Raw genomic sequence first — 25,464 nt, 5'->3', positions numbered from 1 at the left:
GTTGAGCTTTCTGTCGTTGTGGCGCCACTAACGTGGACTAAACAGAATGACAGGTTGTCTATTGTCACATAAGTCTGAGTGGATTTTGACAAGTGTAATATGTCAGGGTTGCCAATAAAAATAGTCAAAATAAGGGACGGGTTCACGAGTTTCAATGAGTGTTAACGAGAAGGGTTTTGATAAACATGATCTAGTGGTTGAAAATAAGCCAGGCATCAAATAAAGAAAGTAATCATTTTAGACTAAGAGAAATAGAAAAAATACGAACTAATACAAAGAGTTAATATAGATCTAAGGAAAATCAGGTAATTCTTACTTTTAAAACACTGGGTTTACGTAATTTAAACTTTCTGTAAAAAATCGTACATCACGCTTGACTTAACTGTACTTATAATATTTTTATAGTTTGGATTTTTCTTTAGGCTGTCGAGAAACTCAGCTTTCATCAACTGGTAGGAATACATATTTCTTGCGTCAGTCCATTTCAAATGCAAATGTGAGAAAACTCTTTCCACAACTGAATTTGACGGTGGGATGCTTAGGAAAAAGAAGACGACTTAAAATAAATTTGGCAATTCGGAGCTTTTCTGAAATAGCTTTAGTCATTTACTGGTCACACTCATCACGGTTTATTAAAAATGGCGAACTTTAAAGTCGTTGTCTGAGGTAAATTTGTCATTTGGTCAAAATACGGGACTTTTCCTGTCCCATATAGTGTAGGCACTATATACTTGCATAATACCTGCAGTATCTTTATGTGGTAAAATTAGCAGCACATAAAGAGTTATTTGATTGTTTTAACTATGGTATATTGTTGTGTACCATTTTGTCTGGGAGCAATGAAGCATATATCAACATACCAGATACAGTTCGTAGAAAGAGACAAACATTTCTACGGGTACCGTTATGTACTAAACTTAATTTAGAAACTCCGTGTCCTTTAATGGTTGTGTTGGCAGACGGTCGGTTAGGTCATTAGGGGGTTGATGACATCTCGTGTCCTCTTTTTCGAGGCTGTATACTGGATATTTTAAAAATAATAATGGAAATTTTAATTTGAATTTGAATTGGTTCGATTTGAATTAAATCTATTGATATGTTAGTTAATTAGAATAATAGTAGATATGATGAAACGTTATTCTGTATCACTTACTTCCGATCAGTGATTAAATTAATAATATTGAATATATTTACATTATTGACATTGAGATCAAGACCTGTGTTCGAATCTTGTATTATACAGATGATTTTGACTAATAGAAACTTACAATGAGATGAAGACCCGTGTTGAATCTCATATTATTCAGATGGTTTTTGACTAATAGAAACTTACAATGAGATGAAAACCCAGTTCGAATCTCGTATTATACAGATGGTTTTTTGAGTAATAGATACTCACAATAAGCTGAAGATACCGGTTTGAATTACGTATTATACAGAAAAATGGATAATTATTTATATTTTCCTAATAAATTAGTCGGAGCAATTTATTTGATCACTTTATTAGAAGCTCAGAACACTTACAGTGTGAACTTAAAAAAAATTGTATCTTTTATTTTTGCACATGTATACTAAAATAAGATCTTGAAAAAAAGTATATAGAAAGTGGGAGGAAACAATTTTATACAAGGTATTGAAAAATATATACATTATAAAAGTTTATGTAGTGGGTACTGAGAATGAACCCAGGACTCCAAGCTCCGGAGGTGAACGCTGTATGATGGGAGGGAAATATTTATTCATGTGTGAGATAGAAAATGTGTGTGAATTGAATAGTTTATTTATTTATTTTGTTAATATTCATTTTTATTGATTTGTTCATGGCTTATAGTTAACTCCGTTTTCACACCATGTTTGAAATACGCAGAGACTGAATTGTTTTTCCGTCTCTCACAGAAGGCTATCTTAGAATGAACACTTAGTTTTATTTTTGCAAATGGCTTGACTTCCGGGTAATTGACTAATACGCGCTTTTCTTTGCTTCCGTTAGAACTCTGAGTGACGACACACATAGAGTGTCAATGTACTTTCTAATTTTATTTCCGCTTGTCAATATGTACTGAAATATCCTTAGACGGTTTCCCTTGCCCCGTTAGAAGTCTGAGTGGCGACACACTGAAATATCCGCGATTAACTATGATTGTCACTGAGATAGTTATCTGCACTGATGATGACAGATAGAAATTTAATGTTTCCTCCCCCCTTCACAAGATGTTATGGACAAACACATAAGTGTATTTTTGTGGCAATATTTGATTTTGGAAATGTGAAAGTTTTACTTGTAACCATTTTCTTAATTAGTTGAGAAAGTGTGTATATTTCAGAACCGTACATCCCTACAATACCCAATGGCGACACCCTGTCGTAAATGAGGAAAAATGGTAGCTTTTCCTTCAAAGGTCAGTTACTGTTAAGATCCATACAGCGGTTGATGAAGTTGTAAATAAGAAATTTTAAGATTTCCTGGTGGAGCAACGAATAATTTGACGCTATCGATTTTTAAACATGAGAAACGATGCTAGCGGACATGATGACTTTATTTATAATTAATGAAAAAACGGTTTTTGAAAACCTGATGAAAAGATGATGGTTGGGGGGAACACATTGAAATGCCATATAAATACTAGGGAAATAAAGTTGATTATTATTATTAATATATACGTACGACACGAGTGCATATTGAAAAAGTGTATTTGTTCTTCTGTTTCTATTGAAGTTTTCGGTCTTTGATTCTGACAGAAGGAAGTTTGATTTTTTAAGGTGAGAACTCTTTTTTAAAAGCTAAACTTGCTTGCATTACCCATTTAATTATAATGGAAGTTTTCTGAATAATTATTGGCAAACTACACGAGTTGCTTTTAAGAAATTGAACTCGGGACTATTTATATTCTCCTAACAAACCTACGGCCATTTTGTAATCAGGGCAAGAGGGATAGGATTTGTGAAAGACCGCGACCAGTGGAAATGTAATGTAGATTTTTATTACTAAAGTTATTATTATTATTATTATTATTATTATTATTATTATTATTATTATTATTGTAGGAGTACATATTTTGGGGGAGGGAGAGCATACTCGTAAAAAATGAATATACGAGCATTTTCTCCCTTAAGAACCGCTACTGTGATTTTACCAAGGGCTAAAGACGTATTATTTACCTGTAGAGTTTTATTTGCTTAATTATAGTATGCTTAATTACAATATGTTGATAGATTTCTTACGAATTTTAACTGTTACACTGAACAGTTTTTGTGTACTGAAATATGATCACTTTGAAATCACTTATACCCGATATATTTTTTTCCCCTACAGACGGGGCTTGAACTGCTTAAGTAAGATCATTTTGTAACTTTTGATGTCATACAAGTAAGCTTGGTACAATAGTTGATAATCTTTTAGCAAAGCAAATGTTTGAACACATTTATATATGTACTAGAACTAGGATTCGCAGAAAGAAAGAAAAAAAGTTTCAGTTTGGGGGAGGTAGCGCACTGTTGTAGAGTTTTTGTAACTTATATGTGGATGCCTAGTACTTTTTTTTAAATTTTCGTGTTTTAATAGTAAATATTACTGAATGTTAGTTATTTGCGGGGGTGGTAGCCACATAACGCAAACAATAGCTTTAATGTTAAGAAAGAAAGGAAGGATGAAAATTTTACGGGTGGAGCCTTCCCCTAAATACATTTGGTTATTGAACACTGTCTTTTGATTTTGAAAACTTGTTGTGTATTTTCGAAGTGAAAAAAGAATTATGTACTCCTATTTGTACCATGTCCCTCCAACTAAGGGGCTTTTGCCTGCCAGATGGATTCCCTAGATTTAAACAGTATTAAAAAAATGGATTGAACACATATTATAGCAAAAGGAAATTATGTACGGCTATTTGTAGCATGTACCTACAACTGATGCCGTGCGCCCGATTAGTTAGGGTTCACCCTTAGATTTTAGCAGTATTTAAAATGGAATGAACACATATATTACAGTAAAATGAAATTATGTACGACTATTCGTAGCATATCCCTACAACTGACGGGGGGCTCTTGCCCCTTTTGTTAGGGTTTACCCGTAGATTTTAACAGTATTAAAAATAAATTGAACACATACTATATTATAGCAAAATGAAATTATCTACGGCTATTCGTAGCATGCTCCTACAACTGATGGGGGCTCTGCCCCTTTAGTTAGGGTTTACCCGTAGATTTTAACAGTATTAAAAATAGATTGACCATATATTATATTACAGTAAAATGAAATTATGTACGACTATTCATAGCATATCCCTACAACTGACGGGGAGGGGGCCTTTGCCCCTTAGTTAGGCTCTTCATAGATTTTAGCAGTATTTAAAATAGATTGAACACATATTATATTAGAGCGAATTGAAATTATGTACGGCTATCCGTAGCATGCTCCTATAACTGATGGGGGTTCTTACCTGCCAGATAGACCCCTTAGATTTTAACAGTATTATATTATAGCAAAAGGAAATTATGTACGGCTATTTCTACCATATACGTCGGCGTGCGTTAAAGTTTCCAACTGAGGGCGTGTTCCCCATTAGTTAGAGACCCTACCATTGCAGGGCTTTTTCTGAATAGGTAATAACATGATGATATTTATGTTCAACTCAAGGGGCCTATGTGTTGGTGGGTCCCCTTAGGGTTTTGTAAGACATGAACGTATGGTGGTTTACTGATAGAAGAAGCTATGCCTCACAAAGTATGTTTTATTAACAGAATACAATTACGAGAAGGGTTCATGGTACTTATTTAATACTATCAGTAGTATTTTTAAGGATAAAAAAAGAAATATACATCATACTTTACCTTTAAAATATAAAAATATATTCGGGACCATCGACAAAATACGTCAACACGACACACGAGCTAAACTAAACTAAACTAAGGTTTAATTTAAAATTCTTCCGACAGATGTCATACAAACACAATTTCTATTATAGTTGATTTTGTATTAAAGTAATGAAAACAAATGATTGAAGAAAATTATACAAGGATTAGTACGGGGTTACTCGATGAAAGAAAGAAAAAAATAAGTATAGAAGAAATGTAATTTTACTGTTTTAATATGGTTATTGAAAACACACACAATCTTTTTTTTTTGTTTATTGTTGAAAAAACATTTATAAGTTTAAAATTGATATAGAGATGCATAAGAAAACCGATATACATTTCGTTTCTTTATTTATGACCGATTCAAGGCTTGAACTAAAGACACTAGTCGTATGAAGCGAACGCATTTTTTTACTTTTAATAAATCACTCTGTTTGAGTTTGTTCGGGTGAAAATTTGATTTATATACAGTGAAAAAAAACTTAATTTGTTTAGTCCGTCAGATTTTGAGGGTTTTGGGAAATTGCGTGAAAGATATATTCAAATATTACAGAATACATTTGAATGTGGGGAAAATTTTTACTTGAATATCCTACAGCTAATTGGACCGGACTGACATTGAATAAAATCCGAGATTAAATATAATGCTTATCATTGAAAATTAATTTCCGAGCCTTTGCAACGTTGTTGGTGTAGGGCATTTAAGGTTGGTTTGCTTATACGCGTAAGCGCACCCGGGATTTGAACCCGCACGCCAGTGTTAGGTTCACGCGGGAATTAAATCCGCACCCCGGTGTCAAGGTGAGTTTGTTTATACGCGTAAGCGCACCCGGGATTTGAACACGCACGCCTGTGTTAGGACCACGCGGGAATTAAATCCATACACCGCTGTTAAGGTGACTTTGTTTATACGCATAAGCGCACCCGGGATTTGAACCCGCACACCAGTGTTAGGTCCAAGCGGGAATTAAATCCGCATTTCGGTGTTAAGGGGGTATTGTTTATACGCGTAGGCTCTCCCGGGATTTGAACCTGCACGCCAGTGTTAGACCCACGCGGGAATTAAATCCGCATGCCGATGTTAAGGTGCCTTTGTTTATGCGCGTAGGCCCGCCCGGGAATAAAAATTGTACGCATTAACACGAAAGGCAACAACATTTGTACTTGAGATGGCAAATATGTTTGCAGTAAAGATGATAGTTTTAGTAAATACGTTACGTGGTACCATGGTTTTGTTTGCACCAAATGCAGAAGCATTAGCGCTTAGAACATGTCGAACCATTGGAAATTAAATTGTAATTCACTTTTACCAAATGCGCCAGCCTTAACGTGGAACTTTTAGGATACAACCGGAAATTGAATTCGGGTTCGTTAGCACCGATTATTAAAATATACAAACATACTGTAAGATTTATTAATGGTAGCTTAATTTCAGTTAACCAAGGTGTTCAGCAGCATTGCTATATGAGACATGAACCTATTAACTAACAATTATTGGAAAATAAACTTGAGAACTTTGAGACGTATGCTAACGGATGAGTGTTGTTTTGTTCAGTAGTATGGGTATATGAGACGTGTACCTACATAAAGTTTAACTTTATGAGCGTTTAGCTTACACATATGAAGAAATCTTTTTTTCTCATTTGATACAAGTACAAACAAATCAAACAAAATAAAAGTAGCAACCCCTTAGATTTGGTATTGGAAGCTAGGAATATATTTTGTATATTAAAAAACAAATATAATTTGTACTAATAATACTTATTATTATTTTGCAGAAGAAGAATAGCAGCATAACCAGAAGCAAGTACTTTTGCCGCCTCCCCCTCCTCATTCTCGAAACAGATTCAATGTTTTAACAAAATGGATAGCTTATTGTTAGCGAGTGAGGTAAAAATATGTGTTTTACAAAAAATGATACCCTACCCTTATGGAAGACCATTTACTACAAATGAATATTGTATGGACAAAATTAAAAATAGAGGGTATAGAACCTCATAATTTTTGTCATCGACATGTTCGTCAAATAAAAAACAGAAAAAGGATGGCATTCATGTGAAAACTGCGTAAACATTGAACTTTTAAAAATTTATATAGAAGAAAAAGACAGAAAGTGTGATGATGGGGAAATAATCGGGATAAAGTGGGACTTGGAGGGACGGATGAGGGAAAAAGAAGAAAATGAAGACGCAGAGAAGGACATGTTGGAAAAGGAAGAAGAAGAAATGGTAGAGGAAGAGGGATGGGAGGGAGGGGAGGTAATTTTGGGACTAAATTTTGTAAATAATAGTATATATATATATATATATATATATATATATATATATAATGTAAATAAATTATGTTTTCAGGGTGAAGGGTAAATTTTGAGTTTCCTTTCCTTTGAATTTTTAAACCTGCCTAACAAAGGTCTTAAAATGTCTAACTTTTTTTCCCGGGTCATATTGCTGAATCTTGTATAATGAAACATATAGATACCTTTTATTAACAGTAACGTTTGAAGTATGAAAAGGATATTTTCAAAATAAGAATTGTTGTTAGAATTTTTAAAAAACAGGAAAAAATCTTTATGCTTTTCAGTACACTGCACTATTTAGTTAAGAGTTTCAATTGAAAAGATTTTAATTATGTTGTCGTGTCTATCATAACTAATTTGATTTCCCTCTAGTATCAAATTGCACTTGAGTTTCAGGATAATTAGTTGTTTTCCTTTTATTTTAACCAATATACATAGTTTTACGATGAAACAAACTTATTGAGATATTTGCTGGTATCCATATTTCATAAATAAGAATTAAAACAACATTTTCGTTTACTAATTGGTTGTTGGTAATAAATGATAGTATACTGAAAGAAAAGTCTGAATTTTACTTTTTTGATTAAATCCGTTTAAGATGACTGAATAAATAAAATACAGGTAGTGAAAACTAGGAGAAAACGGACGAATTTTGAGAAATTTTATGCAGGCAAGTTAGAGAATTTGAATACTTTTCTTCTGTGAACACTAAAATGTATTTGTAGCAGGGAACATACATTGAAATCAGTTTTTTCATTCCTTGAATAATTAACTAGGTATTTCTTTTGGGTTTGAAGCTGTGGATTTGCGAGCCACGGCATTTTATATGAAATTTTGTGCAAAAACGCCAGCTATCTAATGTCCAGCTATCTAAGGTAAATATGGATAAAGGGATTCAGTGTAGAATGACAAAGTATAACATGTATGTTAATTGGAATACCATTATCCACTTGGATTAAAGAAAAATGAAATGGAGTCCCCTACACTTAGGCTACGGTGATTTGTTGTATAAAAACTCTTAGAAACTTTATAAAAAGCGACCCTGAGAAACACAGATACACAGTGTTTACCCATTATGCAATTCAGAACTTGATACTTGTCATGAAAATGTTCAAATAATTGGAATAACCTAGGATCGAATCAGTAACCCCAAGCACCAAAGGTGAGCGCTTTACCACTAAGCCACCGCAATCCCCAAAGAAGAAGAAGAACTTCAGTTCAGTTCAGTTCAGTTTACATACTTAATAGTGCCATCAGAATATTTACTTTGTGTAGCAAGAAATCAAACTCTGAATAATTGTGAAGATTAAATAGCAAATTGCCTCTTAGAAATAAAAATTACTTATTTACTATGGTATCTGTGTACGCTTAACTATGAAATTATCTTGAATAATAATAAATGAAATGAGTTCCACGATTATGTCGGTTGGGGTAAAGAGACGGTAATCATGAATAAAATGGTGGAATGAAGAAAGTGGGAGGAAACTCACGAGCACGGTGTTTGTTCACCACGATTTATAAGAAATAAATAAATCCAAACTTAATGTTTGTCATAAAAAATGTCGAAATAATTGATGCAAGCGATGATCGATCCCGGGACCCTAAGCGCCGGAGGTGAGCGCTTTAATACTGAGCTCTTCTGGCCCCGCTATGACAAATGAAATAATTGATGCAAGCGGTGATTGACCCCGGGATCCCAAGCAGTGAAAACGAAGGCTTTACCATTGAGCCATTATGATCCTACAATGACCAATGAATACCTAATGAAAAAGTCTAACTGTAGGAAGCAGTCTAAGTGTTGGAACCAACTAGCACTGAAAAAACTAACATTGAAACTTTGTCAACATAGTAATCCTTATAATTGTATTTTATTGGATGCTCAGAGAAAATTGTATTTCAAAAGTTAAAATTGAATGTGAATCATGGGACTGATTTGTTATGAAAAAAATAAAAGTTTGGTCTTGAGAATCGATAAAAAAACAATAGTGAACTATGGCTAACGTACTTATAGATTTATAATCAAATCTTTGAAAAACTTTGAACAAATCTTTTCTGTTTTGAACAGTACATAAGTAAAATTAACGAACAACTGTGTGTATAAGATTAATACATACTAAAAGATGGTTGTTTTCAAGAACTTAAACTGAAAATTGTTTCTAATGGCCTTCTTTTTTTTAAACAAGTGGTTAAATTAATAAATGAAATGATAGGAAAAGGTGGTATATTAAGTTTAGTGGACCTCCTCTTTGAACAGTGGAGGGGTATTTTATATATAATCTCACAAAGTTATTGTTCGTGAAGAAAAGTGTAAATAAGATGATGATCTCCTACAGGACCAGGGTCTGCCACCCCGATAGCATGTACGCTATCCGCTTAGCAAAGAGGAGGAGGAAGGTCATGTGGGAGATTGAATCTAATTCAATACAATAGAGTTGTATAACGTATTTCATCGATATAAAAAAAACTATTTGAATAAGTAAATAATCTTTGAATATATGTCATATAGACATGAAAAAGAATACAGATAAATAGGAAATAAATCAAAGATTACTTGTACAAATAAATTTTAGTTTCATAAAACTTCAGACATAAGAAGAAGTTTGTGAAACAGTTTACTAAAAAATACTGTTATGAATTGGATTTTTTCTTTCTTAAGCTTTTAGCATATAGCCTACCTAATGAAAATTTACAGGAATTACTGGCATTGATCAAATACATGATGTAGGCTTCAGTTCTAACATATATTCACAACTTACTACATGGATAGTGTATAAAAATAATATGATCCTTAACACTTGGCGAGTTTTCGATAGCATTTGTTCCTCCCTATTGTACGCGATACTTTATCTGTGAACATATTTTAGCGAAAGTTCAATAGCTATTGTGTCATGATAACAACTGTAATAAAATTTTTCAAGTGTGGAGTATTCTGTAGATAAGATAGTTCCACTCGTTGCTAAAAGTTGTCAGAAAAGGAAGTAATCCACCATGTCTTAAATGTAAAATAACCAAAAGTATATTTAAAAGGATTTAAAAGCATTATTTATCGATCAAGTGAAATTGCCACGATACGTTGAAATCCAACACTCTATTTAAAACAAGCAAATGCAAAGGATCTATTGGGTTCAGATATCGTGATTTCTAATTGTTGCTTTCAATGTCAGTATATAGAAATTCAAGCAAGCGTAGTAAACGGCATGGTTGACTTTGTCGGTTGTAAAAACTGATGCAAAGATGAAATATTCAAGTTAATTTGAATATAAGAATCACTTCATAATCATAAAAGAATAGCATCTAAAACTAATAGGGGGTGGAAACTATGAGTTTCAGGTCTACCTTAAACTTGCTCAAACCTGTTTTCATTGGTTAATTCAACCATGACAATACATCCCACGGTGAAAAGTATAAATACCACGGTTAAGAAAGGTACATAAGAATAATCTTGTGCTGGTTGTAGTCGATGAAAAGATTTCTTCTACTTCGTATGGTGGTCAATGAAGATATTTGTGCCTAGTGTTTTTTTAGAAAAATACATAAAAAACAATATTTTCAAATGAACAAATTTATTTGTGAACTATTAAATAATTCGTGTACTTTGTAACTATTGAAGATTCGAACTTAAAAGTGTCTAATGCTGAAAACGTATGGGTCTGTTTCTGCGATAATATTCACATAACCATTCAGTGCTTAATAAATGCGTTTCAGATGTGGGAATCTAAAAGAAGAAGTATGTTTCTTTGCAGTGGATGTGCACGTGGATTAAAGGACGCAATAAACCATGGCTGTATTCTGTTACTTAAAAATATATTGAAAACAAAAGTACTAAGTGTTATTACGGACATGGATATACAGAATCAAATTTGGTATACGTTTCAAAAAATGCACGACAATACTTTTAATAAATTAGAACAGTTTTTTCATATATATGAGGATGCCATTCATAATGATACATTTGTTAATCAACTGATATAAATATTCTTGCAGAAATATTTTAAGAAATTCTTAATTTTCGAATAAAAACCATAGTGATAGTGTTTGTGATTGAAAATATGAAGAAATAATAGATGTATGGATGAAAATGTTACTCTTTTATAGCTATGTTACATGTACAAACTGTAAAAAAAGGTACGATTTGCCATGATGTTTTTTCTGTGAACATTACAACTAAATCTTACTCAAGTAAATATCTAAGAAAAAATAGTTATTGTGTAGTGCAGTGCAGTGCAGTGCTATCATACTAAATATTTCTTCAGATATTTATGTGAATGAGTTGAAAATGTAGCAAAACAAAAACTAATTAACACGATACAGATTAAAACCGTGTAGAAACCAATATAAACTAATGAAAGATGTTTCATATTGCTGAATAAATGAAGACTTTTTACAAGCTTCATATTGCTGAATAAATGAAGACTTTATACTACTACTACTAATAATAATAATAAATCGGAGATTTTTTTTGTACTTTTGAAAACAATAATCGCAAAAGACCTTGGCTACCAAAAGTTTACGGACACTAGTTATTAACTGATAATGTACATTTTCATATAAAATGTAAATTTGCTTACCACCCTTTATTCCCGGATACATTACATTGTACTCCCGGTTCTTGGAGTTCCTTTCATATACTACGATTTGGTACTTGGGTGCCAGGTATTGTTGAAATTTTTTTCACATGATCAATAGTATAACCATTTTGATGTTCAATGGTAACATCAACATCATCACTCAAATCCTTGGCTAGCTTGAATAATCGCTCAGGATTGTTTTTCAATTGATACACTTGATTATACTTTTGATCAGCCCTTCCCATCCCCAGAATTACACTCCTTGGGAGGCAGTACACGTTCTTCTCCATAGGAAGTAATTTATTTTTAAGAAGTTATCCAATGTCTGAAAAGAAATTAGCTTCTACTGCTTTCTTAGGAGATTTTGTTGTTCGGAAAATTATTCAAAGAATATATTGTGCCTCATGCCAGAAACGTATCAGTAAAGACAAAAGTAATTCCACGCTTATGAGCTTGATATATACACAAAACGGTAGAAACATAATGAATTTAATGAATCGGTGATTTACGTTGTTGAAAAGTTTATTGAAAAGGTCCGTCGGTTTCTGAACACCCGAGATTCGGAAACATTCTGCCTACAATGTTTCCTTCTGCAGTGCACCTTTTCGGACAATCATTCATTCAAATTGAGTGTAAAAATTTACGATGTAATAGTTTCAGTTTTGCTGAAGGACATGGCAGATGTTGAAACAGAATGTTTTGAACATGCAAAGTTTCTAAATGCCAAGCCAATATCTGGGGAAACGCTTGTAATTTGTAAAAGATTTTTCCAGATGTGTTTGTATTATTTTTTATTCTTAATTAATCGATACTAATTGCATTCAATATTTAAAACAGTTTAGTTTTTGTGGTACTGTAGGGGGAAAACTTAAGATCTCGTTTCCTGTTATAGCTATTTCATTTGCCTGCTTCACAGAGAAAATGTTCGTCTGCGTAACTAGCGCCACAGCGGCTCATAAAGGAACTAGGCCCTGTTCGTTTCTCTGTGCTGTTTGGAAATGCGCTAAAAGATCGTAGCCGGCGATGGTCCAGTCAATACGCTCAAGCTCGTGTCTTTCCTCTAGTTTTGACTCATTGTCTTATCACACCCAGAGCAGCACTAGTGAAGAATGCTGCTATCAGCAGAAGGTGAGAAAAGTCAAAATGCACACCTGACAGAAAGTCTGTAAGTAATCATTACTCTTGCTGCTTGCTACATCAGTGATATTCAATCCTGTTTATTCTTGTTTCAAAACCTTTAGCCGACGGCGACCAAACTACTGTATGCTTCACTGTACGGTGGGGCATTTAAATTATTTTTAATATTTTGTAGTATATAAAACAAATGCGTATAGCATCACTTCTGTTATGCATAGAAACATGCCATGAAAACCATTTTGCTGTCAAAGGTCCCTACTATAATTTGAAGGCCATTTGAGATACATTGTAAACATGCAGTGCGGAAGGGGACAAAAGCCTAACATTTTAGAAAAAATCAAAAATTTTTGGCAAATGTCCCCGAAACAACACGTACGGCAAGATGCCCCCCCCCACTTTAGAAAATTGAAAAAATGACTAGGTCATTCGTTTGTACTACGTTTGTACCGTTTGTACCGAAAATATTTTCGTTTGTACCATTTCCCTTATAGGGTTACTTGAGAGGTCAACTGGGGGGGGCTATCTTGGTGCCAAGATAGCCCCCCGTATCACAGCACAAAAAATTGAAATACACCATTCGAAAGCAAATCGTTTGTACCGTTTGTACCGAAAAAAGTTTTGTTTGTATCCTGATAGTTTTCGAGAAACAGGAGATGACATTTGGGATGGGGGCTATCTTCGCGCCAAGATAGCCCCCCCCCGTATCACAGCACAAAAAATTGAAATACACCATTCGAAAGCAAATCGTTTGTACCGTTTTTACGGAAAAAAGTTTTGTTTGTATCCTGATAGTTTTCGAGAAACAGGAGATGACATTTGGGATGGGAGGCTGCCTTGGCGACAAGATAGCCCTCCCCGTATCACAGCACAAAAAATTGAAATACACCATTCGAAAGCAAATCGTTTGTACCATTTGTACCGAAAAAAGTTTTGTTTGTATCCTGATAGTTTTCGAGAAACAGGAGATGACATTTGGGATGGGGGCTACCTTGGCGCCAAGATAGCCCCCCCCCCGTATCACAGCACAAAAAATTGAAATACACCATTCGAAAGCAAATCGTTTGTACCTTTTCTACGGAAAAAAGTTTTGTTTGTATCCTGATAGTTTTCGAGAAACAGGAGATGACATTTGGGATGGGGGCTATCTTCGCGCCAAGATAGCCCCCCCCCCCGTATCACAGCACAAAAAATTGAAATACACCATTCGAAAGCAAATCGTTTGTACCGTTTTTACGGAAAAAAGTTTTGTTTCTATCCTGATAGTTTTCGAGAAACAGGAGATGACATTTGGGATGGGGGGCTATCTTGGTGCCAAGATAGCCCCCCCGTGTCACAGCACAAAAAATTGAAATACACCATTCGAAAGCAAATCGTTTGTACCGTTTCTACGGAAAAAAGTTTTGTTTGTATCCTGATAGTTTTCGAGAAACAGGAGATGACATTTGGGATGGGGGCTATCTTGGCGCCAAGATAGCCCCCCCCCCGTATCACAGCACAAAAAATTGAAATACACCATTCGAAAGCAAATCGTTTGTACCGTTTGTACGGAAAAAAGTTTTGTTTGTATCCTGATAGTTTCCGAGAAACAGGAGATGACATTTCGTATGGGGGGCTATCTTGGTGCCAAGATAGCCCCCCCGTATCACAGCACAAAAAATTGAAATACACCATTCGAAAGAAAATCGTTTGTACCGTTTGTACCGAAAAAAGTTTTGTTTGTACCCTGACAGTTTTAGAGAAAAAAGGGATGACAATTGGGGGCTATCTTGTAAGCAAGATAGGCCCCGTAATGTGTATTTTTTCCATGCCCATTAATAAGTATTATGTGTTTGTTCATACGAATTTATGTTTATTTGGAATTCTGGTTGTGCATATCCAAATAAAAGAAAAATTCGGAGATAACTCAATGTTAGAATTGAAACGGCGAGTGGGAAAACAATGTGAGTCCAAAATAAGCCAGTTTGAAGTAGAGTCAAAAATAACACTAAAGATGTAGACCTACATGTTGTAATGAAGAGCAGTACAATTTGTAAGACCTTGCACGTTATAGCAGAATGTTATAATGTCGACTGTACATTTGTTTCATTAACAAACGAAAGTTCTTTCTTGAAATATCTCAAAATGCGTTTGTGTACTAGTAGTGTTTTTCCATTCACTGACTCAATTAAATTTTCTCTATTTGTGCCCTTTTCCGTAAGTAAATACCTATTATTCAGCAACGGCCTACTTGCTTTCCGCTATTGTGTATGAAAGCGGCAAGCTTCTCGAATCACTAATGTGACAGATATAAACAGTTAATTTCTTCAGTTGGTGTAAAGCTGAAACATGGAAGGACGCAGTTTGGGTGAGCAAACATTCGAATTTTCTATTTTTCATTGTTTAAGATTATTTCTCTAAATAAAGATTCTTTCTGAATTTGTACATACTTTGTTATTCTTTTTACTTTATTTATTTACGGATATGGGTAGAAATAAGGAAAATTTAATTGAATATGTGAGTGGAAAAACATCACTAGTCCACAAAACGCATTTTGAGATATTTGAAGAAAGAACTTATGTTTGTTAATGTCACAAATGTACAGTCGACATTATAGCATTCTGCTATAGCGTGCGAGGTCTTGCAAATTGTACTGCTTTTCATTACAACTTGTAGTTCTATATCTTTAGTGTTATTTTTGCCTTTACCTCAAAATGGCTTATTTTGAACTCACACTGTTTTCCCACCCGCCGACTCAATTTTAACGTTGAGTTATTCCCACCAACTTCTTTTTTTTATTTGGATATGTACAACCAGAGTTCTAAATACACACCAATTCACATGAATAAACACATAATTCTTATTATTGGGCATAGAAAAAGTACACATTACGGGGTCTATCTTGCGTACAAGATAGCCGCCCCCCAAATGTCACCTCCTGTTTCTCTAAAACTATCAAGGTACAACCAAAACTTTTTTCGGTACAAACGGTAGAAACGATTTGCTTTCGAATGGTGTATTTCAATTTTTTTGTGCTGTGATACGGGTAGGGCTATCTTGGCGCCAAGATAGCTCCCCATCCCAAATGTCATCCCCTGCTTCTCGAAAACTATCAGAGCTCCTCCTTGGCTAAGCGGTTAGCGTACGCACCTTTGGCGTAGGAGACCCGGGTTCGATTCCCGGTGGGAGCTCATGTGGTTCGGATTCCACGTTAATAAGTAGGTCGACGTCTCATATAGCCTCGCTGCTGAACGGGAAGTAAAACTCAAAATCAATCAATCGAAAACTATCAGGGTACAAACGAAACTTTTTTCGGTACAAACGGTACAAACGATTTGCTTTCCGATGGTGTATTTCAATTTTTTGTGCTGTGATACAGGGGGCTATCTCGGTGCCAAGATAGCCCCCCCATCCGAAATTTCATCCCCTGTTTCCCGAAAACTATCAGGGTACAAACAAAACATTTTTCGGTACAAACGGTACAAACGATTTGCTTTCGAATGGTGTATTTCAATTTTTTGTGCTGTGATACGGGGGGGGCTATCTTGGCGCCAAGATAGCCCCCATCCCAAATGTCATCTCCTGTTTCTCGAAAACTATCAGGATACAAACGAAACTTTTTCGGTACAAACGGTACAAACGATTTGTTTTGAATTGTGTATTTCCATTTTTTGTGCTGTGATACGGGGGGCTATCTTGGCGCAAAGATAGTTCCCCATCCCAAATGTCATCCTCTGTTTCTCGAAAATTATCAAGGTACAAACGAAACTTTTTTCGGCACAAACGGTACAAACGATTTGCTTTCGAATGGTGTATTTCAATTTTTTGTGCTGTGATACGGGGGGGCTATCTTGGCGCCAACATAGCCCCCCATCCGAAATTTCATCCCCTGTTTCCCGAAAACTATCAGGGTACAAACAAAACGTTTTTCGGTACAAACGGTACAAACGATTTGCTTTCGAATGGTGTATTTCAATTTTTTGTGCTGTGATACGGGGGGCCTATCTTGGCGACAAGATAGCCCCCATCCGAAATGTTATCCCCTGTTTCTCGAAAACTATCAGGATACAAACGAAACTTTTTCGGTACAAACGGTACAAACGATTTGCTTTTGAATTGTGTATTTCCATTTTTTGTGCTGTGATACGGGGGGCTATCTTGGCGCAAGGATAGCTCCCCATCCCAAATGTCATTATCTGTTTCTTGAAAATTATCAAGGTACAAACGAAACTCTTTTCGGTAGAAACGGTACAAACGATTTCCATTCGAATGGTGTATTTCAATTTTTTTGTGCTGTGATACGGGGGGGGGAGAACTATCTTGGCGCTAAGATAGCCCCCAATTGTCATCCCTTGTTTCTCGAATACTGTCAGGTTAGAAACGAAAGTTTTTTTGGTGCAAACGGTACAAACGATTTGCTTTCGAATGGTGTATTTCAATTTTTTGTGCTGTGATACGGGGGGGCTATCTTGGCGCCAAGATAGCCCCACTAGTTGACCTCTCAGGTAACGCTATAAGGAAAATGGTGCAAACCAAAATATTTTCGGTGCAAACGGTATAAACGTAGTAAAACGAATGACTTAGTCATTGTTTCAATTTTCTAAAGTGGAGGGGCTATCTTGCCAAACGTCAAAACAACATTGCTTTGATATTGTTTGAAGATAATTTTAACTTTAAAAGTACCCACGATTTTCAGATCAAACTTATGTCATTGTAATGTTTAGAGGAAAAAATAATTACGTCCCTACGAGTTTTGATCAAAGTATGGAACCCACTGCATATTGTTATCCAACGTATGTGCTATAATTTTGGGGCCATTTGAGATACTTTGTACAAATTCAGTGGGGGCCAGAACGACGAAAGTCCAAAATTTAGAATAAAAATCAGAAAATTTTTGGCAAATGCCCCCAAACCCCCTTGCTTTGGAATGGTTTGTAGGGAATAGTAACTTTAGAAAATACCTATTGGTATCTCAATCAAAATTCAGTTGGTTTTGAGGTTGATATATTGAATCATGTTGTGGCTATTAATGTTTTATTGCACTTTGCAAATTAAGAAAAAATGGTCAAATTTACTCCATTCAGGGGCCCACCCTGCTACCCGGCAAATGCAGGGTAGGCCCCCCAAACAGGTGGGCCTCCGTAAACTTGTGTTATGAATAAAAAAAAAGACGTAAAGTTAAACCTTCATGAACAGACCTTATTCTTCTTCACGTTTATCGACTTGAAAAGATTCCGTCTATGAGACAATCAGGCCCTAAATCATTGCGGGGGTTGTGGTACAGCAGCTGTTAAAAACGAGCACGTTAACTACTACCTTTTTAAGGCTGTTATTGGATTTGGATAACATTGCCTACTCCGGTCCTTTTACAAGCCGGCGAGTGGCGATGTTTTAAAGAAACAATAGTTTCGTAGATATTGTTATTGTGAAAAGTGGAGGTGGAGCCGGAACGCTTTTGAACTGCTTTGTCCTCAGACCAAGCTTCGAGGAAAGAAATCGGATCAGGCTTCGTTGTTTTTTTTTCAGTGCGGTAAAGCGAAAACAAACTAGTCGCCACTATCAACGATTGTTTTATACAAACTTCAAACAATTACTATGAAGTTGCTGCTCTCGGCTCGTGTTTTATTTGTATATTACATCGAAGAGCAAATCCGATAGCAGCAATTCAATTATTTGAACACCAGTTACGTGTCGTTTGTCGTGGAAGACAGATGTGGTTGTGTCAGTATGGATGGTAGGATTGATTGTTAGATTACTGTAAAGAAAAAATATAAAAGTGGTGCTAAAAAGCGAGAACACAAACGAAGATGGGATTTACAAAAAGTTGCATCTGACCCAAAACAACGTAGGCTATTTGAATCTGTGAAGCCCCAAGAAACAAAATGAGCGTGATGTGAGTCATTCGAGTACTGCAGGACAGTTGCCAGGTATTTTTTTTTTTTGTTTTTTTTTTCTGTCTAAGGTGTTTATAAATTATAATGTATACACGTCTTTGGATGATTTCAGTCAATTGTAGCTTATCTTTTATGGCTATTTTTACTTGAAATTACACAACTTTAACAGGCGAACACGAAATTAACTGAACTGTTTGCTGCCGCGTAGTGCTTTCAAACGGGTCAGATCAGGCATTCATGGGTCAGGGGTCGAGTCAAGAATGCTTCAGACACGGGTCAGGTCAGGTTACCTAGGCTAGGGTCAGGGCTGCTCTAGCCACGGGTAGGCTCGGGTCAACTTCCTTATGCGCCATTTCGGCTAAATCCTTCTCGGTCGAGAGGGTCCGGTCGAGTTGAACGTCGACCCGACCCGACTCGTGACCTGAATAGGTTTTAGCCGAAACGACGCATAAGAAAGTTGACCCGAGGCTAGAGCAGCCCTGACCCGACCTGTGACCCAAGGAGGTTCGACTCCAGCCCTGACCCGAAGACGCCTGACCTGACCCGTTTGAGAGCACTAGCTGCCGGCACTGGGCTCAGTAAGCGTTGGTGTAACTTCTAAAATTGCTGAACACTTATGCTGTCAGTCAAATCAGTGTGTATATCGTGTAAATGTTAACTTTCCTTTAGTTATTTAAAGTTAATTTAAAATAAAAGCGTAGTAAAATGTAAAAATTATTTGTGATGTGCAAAGTAGGTATTCATATGAAAAGAGAAGTTGGGGCCAGCCGAGAAATGGGAGGACTACACTAGAAGATAGACTATATCTAATCTTTCTGTGACATGAAGACATGATATTATGACTTACTTATGTTAAGGAAAATCTTGAGGTTCGAAATCGATCGCAAATTTACATCCAATCGCATTCTTTGTGCTGTATTGAGGCCACACAGTTACAGCTTTTTCAAGTTTACAACACTGACGCCATGTCAGTTGTCTCACCTGACACGCTTGGAGGGGGAGTTGTCTGCTAAGAGCGGGGCGTACTTCCTCGAGATTATACAGCAATATTTAGACGAATTTGTGTATGTGGGTTACATTTTCTTCTCGCCAAAAAGACAGGTACAGGGAGATATTGCGGCACATTCGCGAGAAGACTCCCGACTGAAGTAAGTGGTATTTTTTACGTATCAAGGGGGAGGGGAGCCCCAGATCAGCAATGACAAAATACGGACCTTCGTTAAGTAGGGTGGATGCAGGTTTGGTTACTTAAAAAAGTTTCAGATATGTTATTTTACATGAAAACGCAATAAAAATTGCCTCAAAATTAGTTAACCTTTCCCAAATATCTATATCCAATTTGATATTAGAACCGATTTATTAGGAAAGAAACTTACATTATTTCTGTCAGTGCTTTAATTATTTAGTGTTTCAAAATTGACTTGAGATTAATTTTTACTTATTGCACATGTATATATTTTGGGTTTTCTAAAACATGACACTCATTTGTTTAAATAAATGGTTTAAATTCATTACATAAAAAACAATAGCATTATATAAATAACTGAAAGCACCAATTCCGGTATTGTGTGTGTTTACAATAAAAAATGATAATGCCAATTACACACTGTATGAGTTACTATTAAAATGTTCCTACTTGAGATTTTTTGCTTTTGTATGAATATATGGGATACTATTTATGGGTTCGAAGATGGACTTTTATATGTAATACATATGAAGAATGCCAAGTACATTTTTTTTTACATTTTTATACAGTGGGCCCTCATTTCAGTTTAGCAGGGTGGGTTGCCAGTCCGCCCCTGACTCCATTGTAATGTTTAGGGGGAAATTATGACACTACGAGTTTTGATCGGAGTATGAAACCTCCTGAATATTGTTGTCCAAAGTGTGTACTATAAGTTTGGAGACGTCTGAGATACTTTAGAACAAATTCAATGAACGCCATGGAGGAAAGATCCAAAACTTTAGAGAAAATCAGAAATGTTTGGCAAATGTTCCCCAAGCCCCCTTTCTTTTGGTATTGTTTGTAGATAATTGTAACTTAAAAGATCAACGACTCTTATTGTTTTATGCTTGATTAATAGGACATAAACTAACCTGTTCTCTGCGTAGTTTTTCCGCTTCGAGAAAGGAGTGTCGAGAAAGCGCATTTGGTGCTTGTCATTTATGTGGGTGGGTGTGTGAGAGAGAGAGGCGTGCATTGTATGTATTTTTGTGTGTGTATGTGTGTGTGTGTGTGTGTGTGTGTGTGTGTGTGTGTGTGTGTGTGTGTGTGTGTGTGTGGTGTGTGTGTGTGTGTGAGTGTGTTTTTTGATTTAGGGTTTTATCCATTGTATACGGAATAAATTTTAGAGTTAGATTCGCTCTATTTCTCAGCTTTCTTGAAATACAGCATCGTTTCCGGTTTGGGACGTGAAAAATGTATGACGTTGAAGTAAGTTCATACATGTTTTGTGATAGGTGTGGCACCATACTGACTAATATTTTTACAATACCTCTGGTCATTTCCAAGAGTAAAAGAGACCTACACTCATTTTACGGGACATAAGGTTAGATTCATGATCTACGTGGTGCGCAATGATGTTCTATATATATTTCCATAGTTCAATTTTGATGTCAGATTTCCTGTATTCCACATATTTTCAAGACCGAAAAAGACCTACTTCAGGATCGAAGATCAAATGGTTAAAATCAACGAATCAAGAATGTGGGAAAATTTTCAGCAGAAGTGACGTATGACTCAGGATAATTACCAAAAATACACTTTGACTGTTTTAGTGTTAAAGAAGAGATTCCAAGATATGAAAAGTCAGCATTCTTATATAACATTCTGATATTTGCCTCTAGAGAACTATTTATCACTTTTGTTTTATGAAAATTAAAATTTGAAATTTTAAATATAGGTCGTATTTATTTCGTGAGCAATAGTTAAGTTATGGATCATAATAACACGAAACTTTCATTAATTCTGAGTGCAAAATTGGTTTTCTTTGTTTAAATACATAATAAAGAAAGAAAATTACCAGATTGGAATATTGAAAATCAAATAAGGATATACAGTGTTCAAAGAAGTTTTTAAACTGTTAATAGACCAGTCTTTATTGGTCATAGACCCGCGGAACACAACGTACTATATTCTTAATGATTGAGTCATTTAGAATATGCACTAATTTTGCGAATGCATAAGACATCGAATTGAAAAGATGTACGGAAAAACGAAATTTCATTTATTTTTCGGTAAGAACGAAGGTCTTCCACTTCTCCACAGACAGTACAATGTGTAAATGATCCCAAGAAAAATAACAACCTCGGTATAATGTGATAACGTAAACTGTGTTGGTTGGTTTGAAATTGAGCGTCTCATTCAATACCGAGGCTACAAGAGACATAGATATACATTACACAGCTTAACGTCGGATTGGAACATCAACTCCCACCGGGAATCGAACCTGAACCTCACGCTCCAAAGAGGCATAAGCTAACTGTATATCTACTAGGAACTTGATAGCGTGTGGTATGTATATCATTTAGGTCGCTATAACCACTATCACTACTTTCTCTGCTGATGCACAAAACTTGTACTGTGTCTAATTCACTCACTGTCACAGCAATGAAATTGCGGAATGACCTTTCAGAAGAAATTGAAAATTCACTCTCGATAGAAACAATGAAAAATCAACCCAAAAGTTTTCCTTTCAGACTTACCAGCACAAATAACTAAATCAAGACTTATGTTAGTATGTAATTTATCTAACACATTCATTACTCTTATATATATATATATATATATATATATATATATATATATATATTGATGAGGAGTTAGGTTTAAATAAAATTATATTTCAAAAAGTTATTAAAATTTATTAAAATAAAGACAAGATTTAACAGAATTAAAGACAAGAAATTACAAAATTAAAAATTCGGTAAAAGAAGGACATTAATAAGATATTTCAGAATTATGATGATATTGTAATGTTGTCCAAGTTATTGTTTTATGTAAGTTGTAAACACAGACATGTGGATTTGTAATGTTATGATGACGAAGGACAACAAATAAGCAAGTTGCAGACTAAGAGTTATTGTAAGATTTGTTGTAAGATTTCTTTGTTAACATCAACACAATTTTTGGGATGTGACAAAACTGTCAGATTACGGAGATAGACGTCTGGAGATTTTGTCTATTTGATGATCATTGCACAATTGGGAATTTCGGCAATGAGATAAGCAAACACGTGAAGTGACGTGAATCAAAGTAGCAGTTTAGAAATCAACATTTTTCAAATAAATACTCTACCAAGGATGGAACTGGGATCAGAAGTAGATCAAAGACGTGGAGAGCGTACTAGACAGCGAGTAGTTTACTAGTCATGGTGGACTATTGTCAGTAATCAAGTTTTACAATCGTTTAAAGTTCTAAATCCTAGTAGTTACATCGTTCCAAGTCGTTGGAGTTTACTAAGTTGCACATTGTTTCCAGAAGACGACCAACAACGACGACCAATTTAAGAGGTATGTGTTTGCTATCTGATCATCGTTAGCAAATAGAGGAAATAATCAGGCTTTGTGCGTTGTGATCTGGTAATGTTTTGCATATCCCGTACACACAATACAAATTACACATCGACAAATCACTTTAATGAAAAAAAACAAAATTTTAATAATGAAACTTGGCATTGTGTTTGTTTCCCTGAGATAAGTTTACTAAATTTTTCCTGGCCATTTTGGAGAATGTTCAAAGGACAATCTCCCTACTTTCAGAGCTACGCTCTTGCTATTAAAGGCACAAGTAAGGGGGTTGACATGGTGGAGGCAGCCTTAGGTTCGATTTCCGGGAGATTTAGTTTCTGAAGTAATATTTTGCTGTGTTATAGTATTAATTTACCCACCATACATATGGTCAAGGCAACCTTTGGTTCGAGTCCTGGGAGAACTAGAAGTAAAATTTAATTTTAAAATGGCACATCAAAACATGTTAGAGGCATTTTATTTTGGTAGAAAAATTGGAATTCATTAGACGATATTAAGTTTGATTGTTATTATGTTAATTTCCGAAGTATTGAGTTATTTATAATTTTAGAGTGTTAAGATATTATTATTTATATACGGAAACTAGGTCGTTTTATAATAAATAAATGAAGGAATTATTAGAACTAGAGCACAAAAAGCCAGTAAAGGAATACCGTTAGAAGTAAAAAAATATTTGATACTAGAACACCGGAAAGAAGAAAGCAAGATAGAACAATACCGCAAGGTGTAGGAAGTCCGAAAATAGTGTTTCAAGAAGGACCGATTAAAATTATTCTTCAAGTAAGGTGCCATAATCATATACGGAGGATTTTCCATCTACTTTGCAACTAGATGAAGAATTAGTAATAAGGCAGAAAAGTTGTTTTAGTAAAGTAGGGGAATATGTAGGATCTAATAATAGTAATAAGAAAATAGAAACAGAGTTCCGAAATAAGACAGAAATGGCGTCTAACGTAACGGTTTACGCTGATACCAATAAATTACCAAAATTTGATTTAAGATCGGACAATGACATAATCGGATTTTTTGATGAATTCGATGACGCATGTCAAATGGCAAGCGTAACAGAAGAAAAAAAGGAAAGAGCTATTGCCAAGCGTTTTTCGTGGGACAGGTAGACAATAGCTTAAGTTGTTTCTTAAACGAAATAATCTAGCGGAAATCACGTATAAAGAATTACAGGTGCAGATAATCAATGAGTTTACCAAAACGAATGTAAACCTAGATATCGAAGAGAAGCTAAGGGAAAAACTACATCAGAAGGATGAACCTATTATTAATTACTTTTACGACATGCTGGTAATGTCTGAACTGTTAGATCATAAGATGACAGATAAAAAGAAAATAGGTATTGTCGTTGGTGGATTGTAACCATATTATATGGAGAAAGTTGGTACCAATGCCCATTCCACGATAGATAAATTCGTAGAAGACTTACAGAGAATTGAAAAGAACAAATGTAAGGTCGATAAGAGAATAACGAGAGAAACAGGCAAGGTTATAATAAAATATTTAGTTATGAAAATTAAGGAACAGGCAGATAGTGAAGATAGTGATTCGGATGAGAGTAGAGTTATTCTTCGAGAAGAAATGCGTAGTATATCGGAAACAAAAGTGAAACAGGAACCACCTAGCATGACCTAATTAACGCAAATGGAAAAGAAATTAGAGGAACTGCAATTAGCATTGTCAGCTAAGGTAAAAGACAATGAAAAACAAGCAAGTAGGCATAACGGTGATAGGAATCAGCGGTTTGAGAACATTAGAGGATTTCGAAATCTCGGAAGAAACCAGTACCGAGGAATCAATGGACGGAATTGGAATAACCAAAATAGGAATCAGGATAGAAGTAAATGGAATAATTATAGAGGAAATGGCAATTATCGAAATAATTAACGTGGTAATAGAGATAATGGATGGAGAAGTAATATTGGTAGACAGAATAATTACTGGCAAAACGGTAATTCGTCTAGAAATGTGTGTTGTCATAATTCGGGACAACAATGTGAAAAACCACGCTATATTCAGGTTTTTCCTTCCCAAGTGAATGGAACAACGTTTTATCAACCAATTGGTAACTAGAATTTAAACTGCATACTACTGTAAATGGGAGAGGTAAATTTACAGGAAATAAGACAAGAAAAGTTAGAGAAGTAATAGTCTCAATTAGTCAAGATAACAACATGATTTATTTACCAATAGATATAGAGAG

The 25,464-nt window shown here is 35.2% G+C and overlaps 1 protein-coding gene across 1 annotated transcript in view; it reads left to right on the top strand.

Moving 5' to 3' along the window:
• The window catches only part of LOC145670080 (uncharacterized), a 103,862-nt gene extending 79,239 nt beyond the window's left edge, over window positions 1-24,623 (top strand). Inside the window, exon 2 of the mRNA XM_081738446.1 lies at window positions 24,409-24,623. Within this exon, the coding sequence (XP_081594572.1) occupies window positions 24,409-24,623 (215 nt within the window). The remainder of the gene's footprint in view (window positions 1-24,408) is intronic.
• The last annotated feature ends 841 nt before the right edge of the window (window positions 24,624-25,464 follow it).

The sequence above is a fragment of the Thermobia domestica genome, chromosome 14 (assembly GCF_964235325.1).
Source record: "Thermobia domestica chromosome 14, izTheDome1.hap1.1, whole genome shotgun sequence".
NCBI lineage: Eukaryota > Metazoa > Arthropoda > Insecta > Zygentoma > Lepismatidae > Thermobia > Thermobia domestica.
This window is presented reverse-complemented; position numbering and strand designations above follow the sequence as displayed.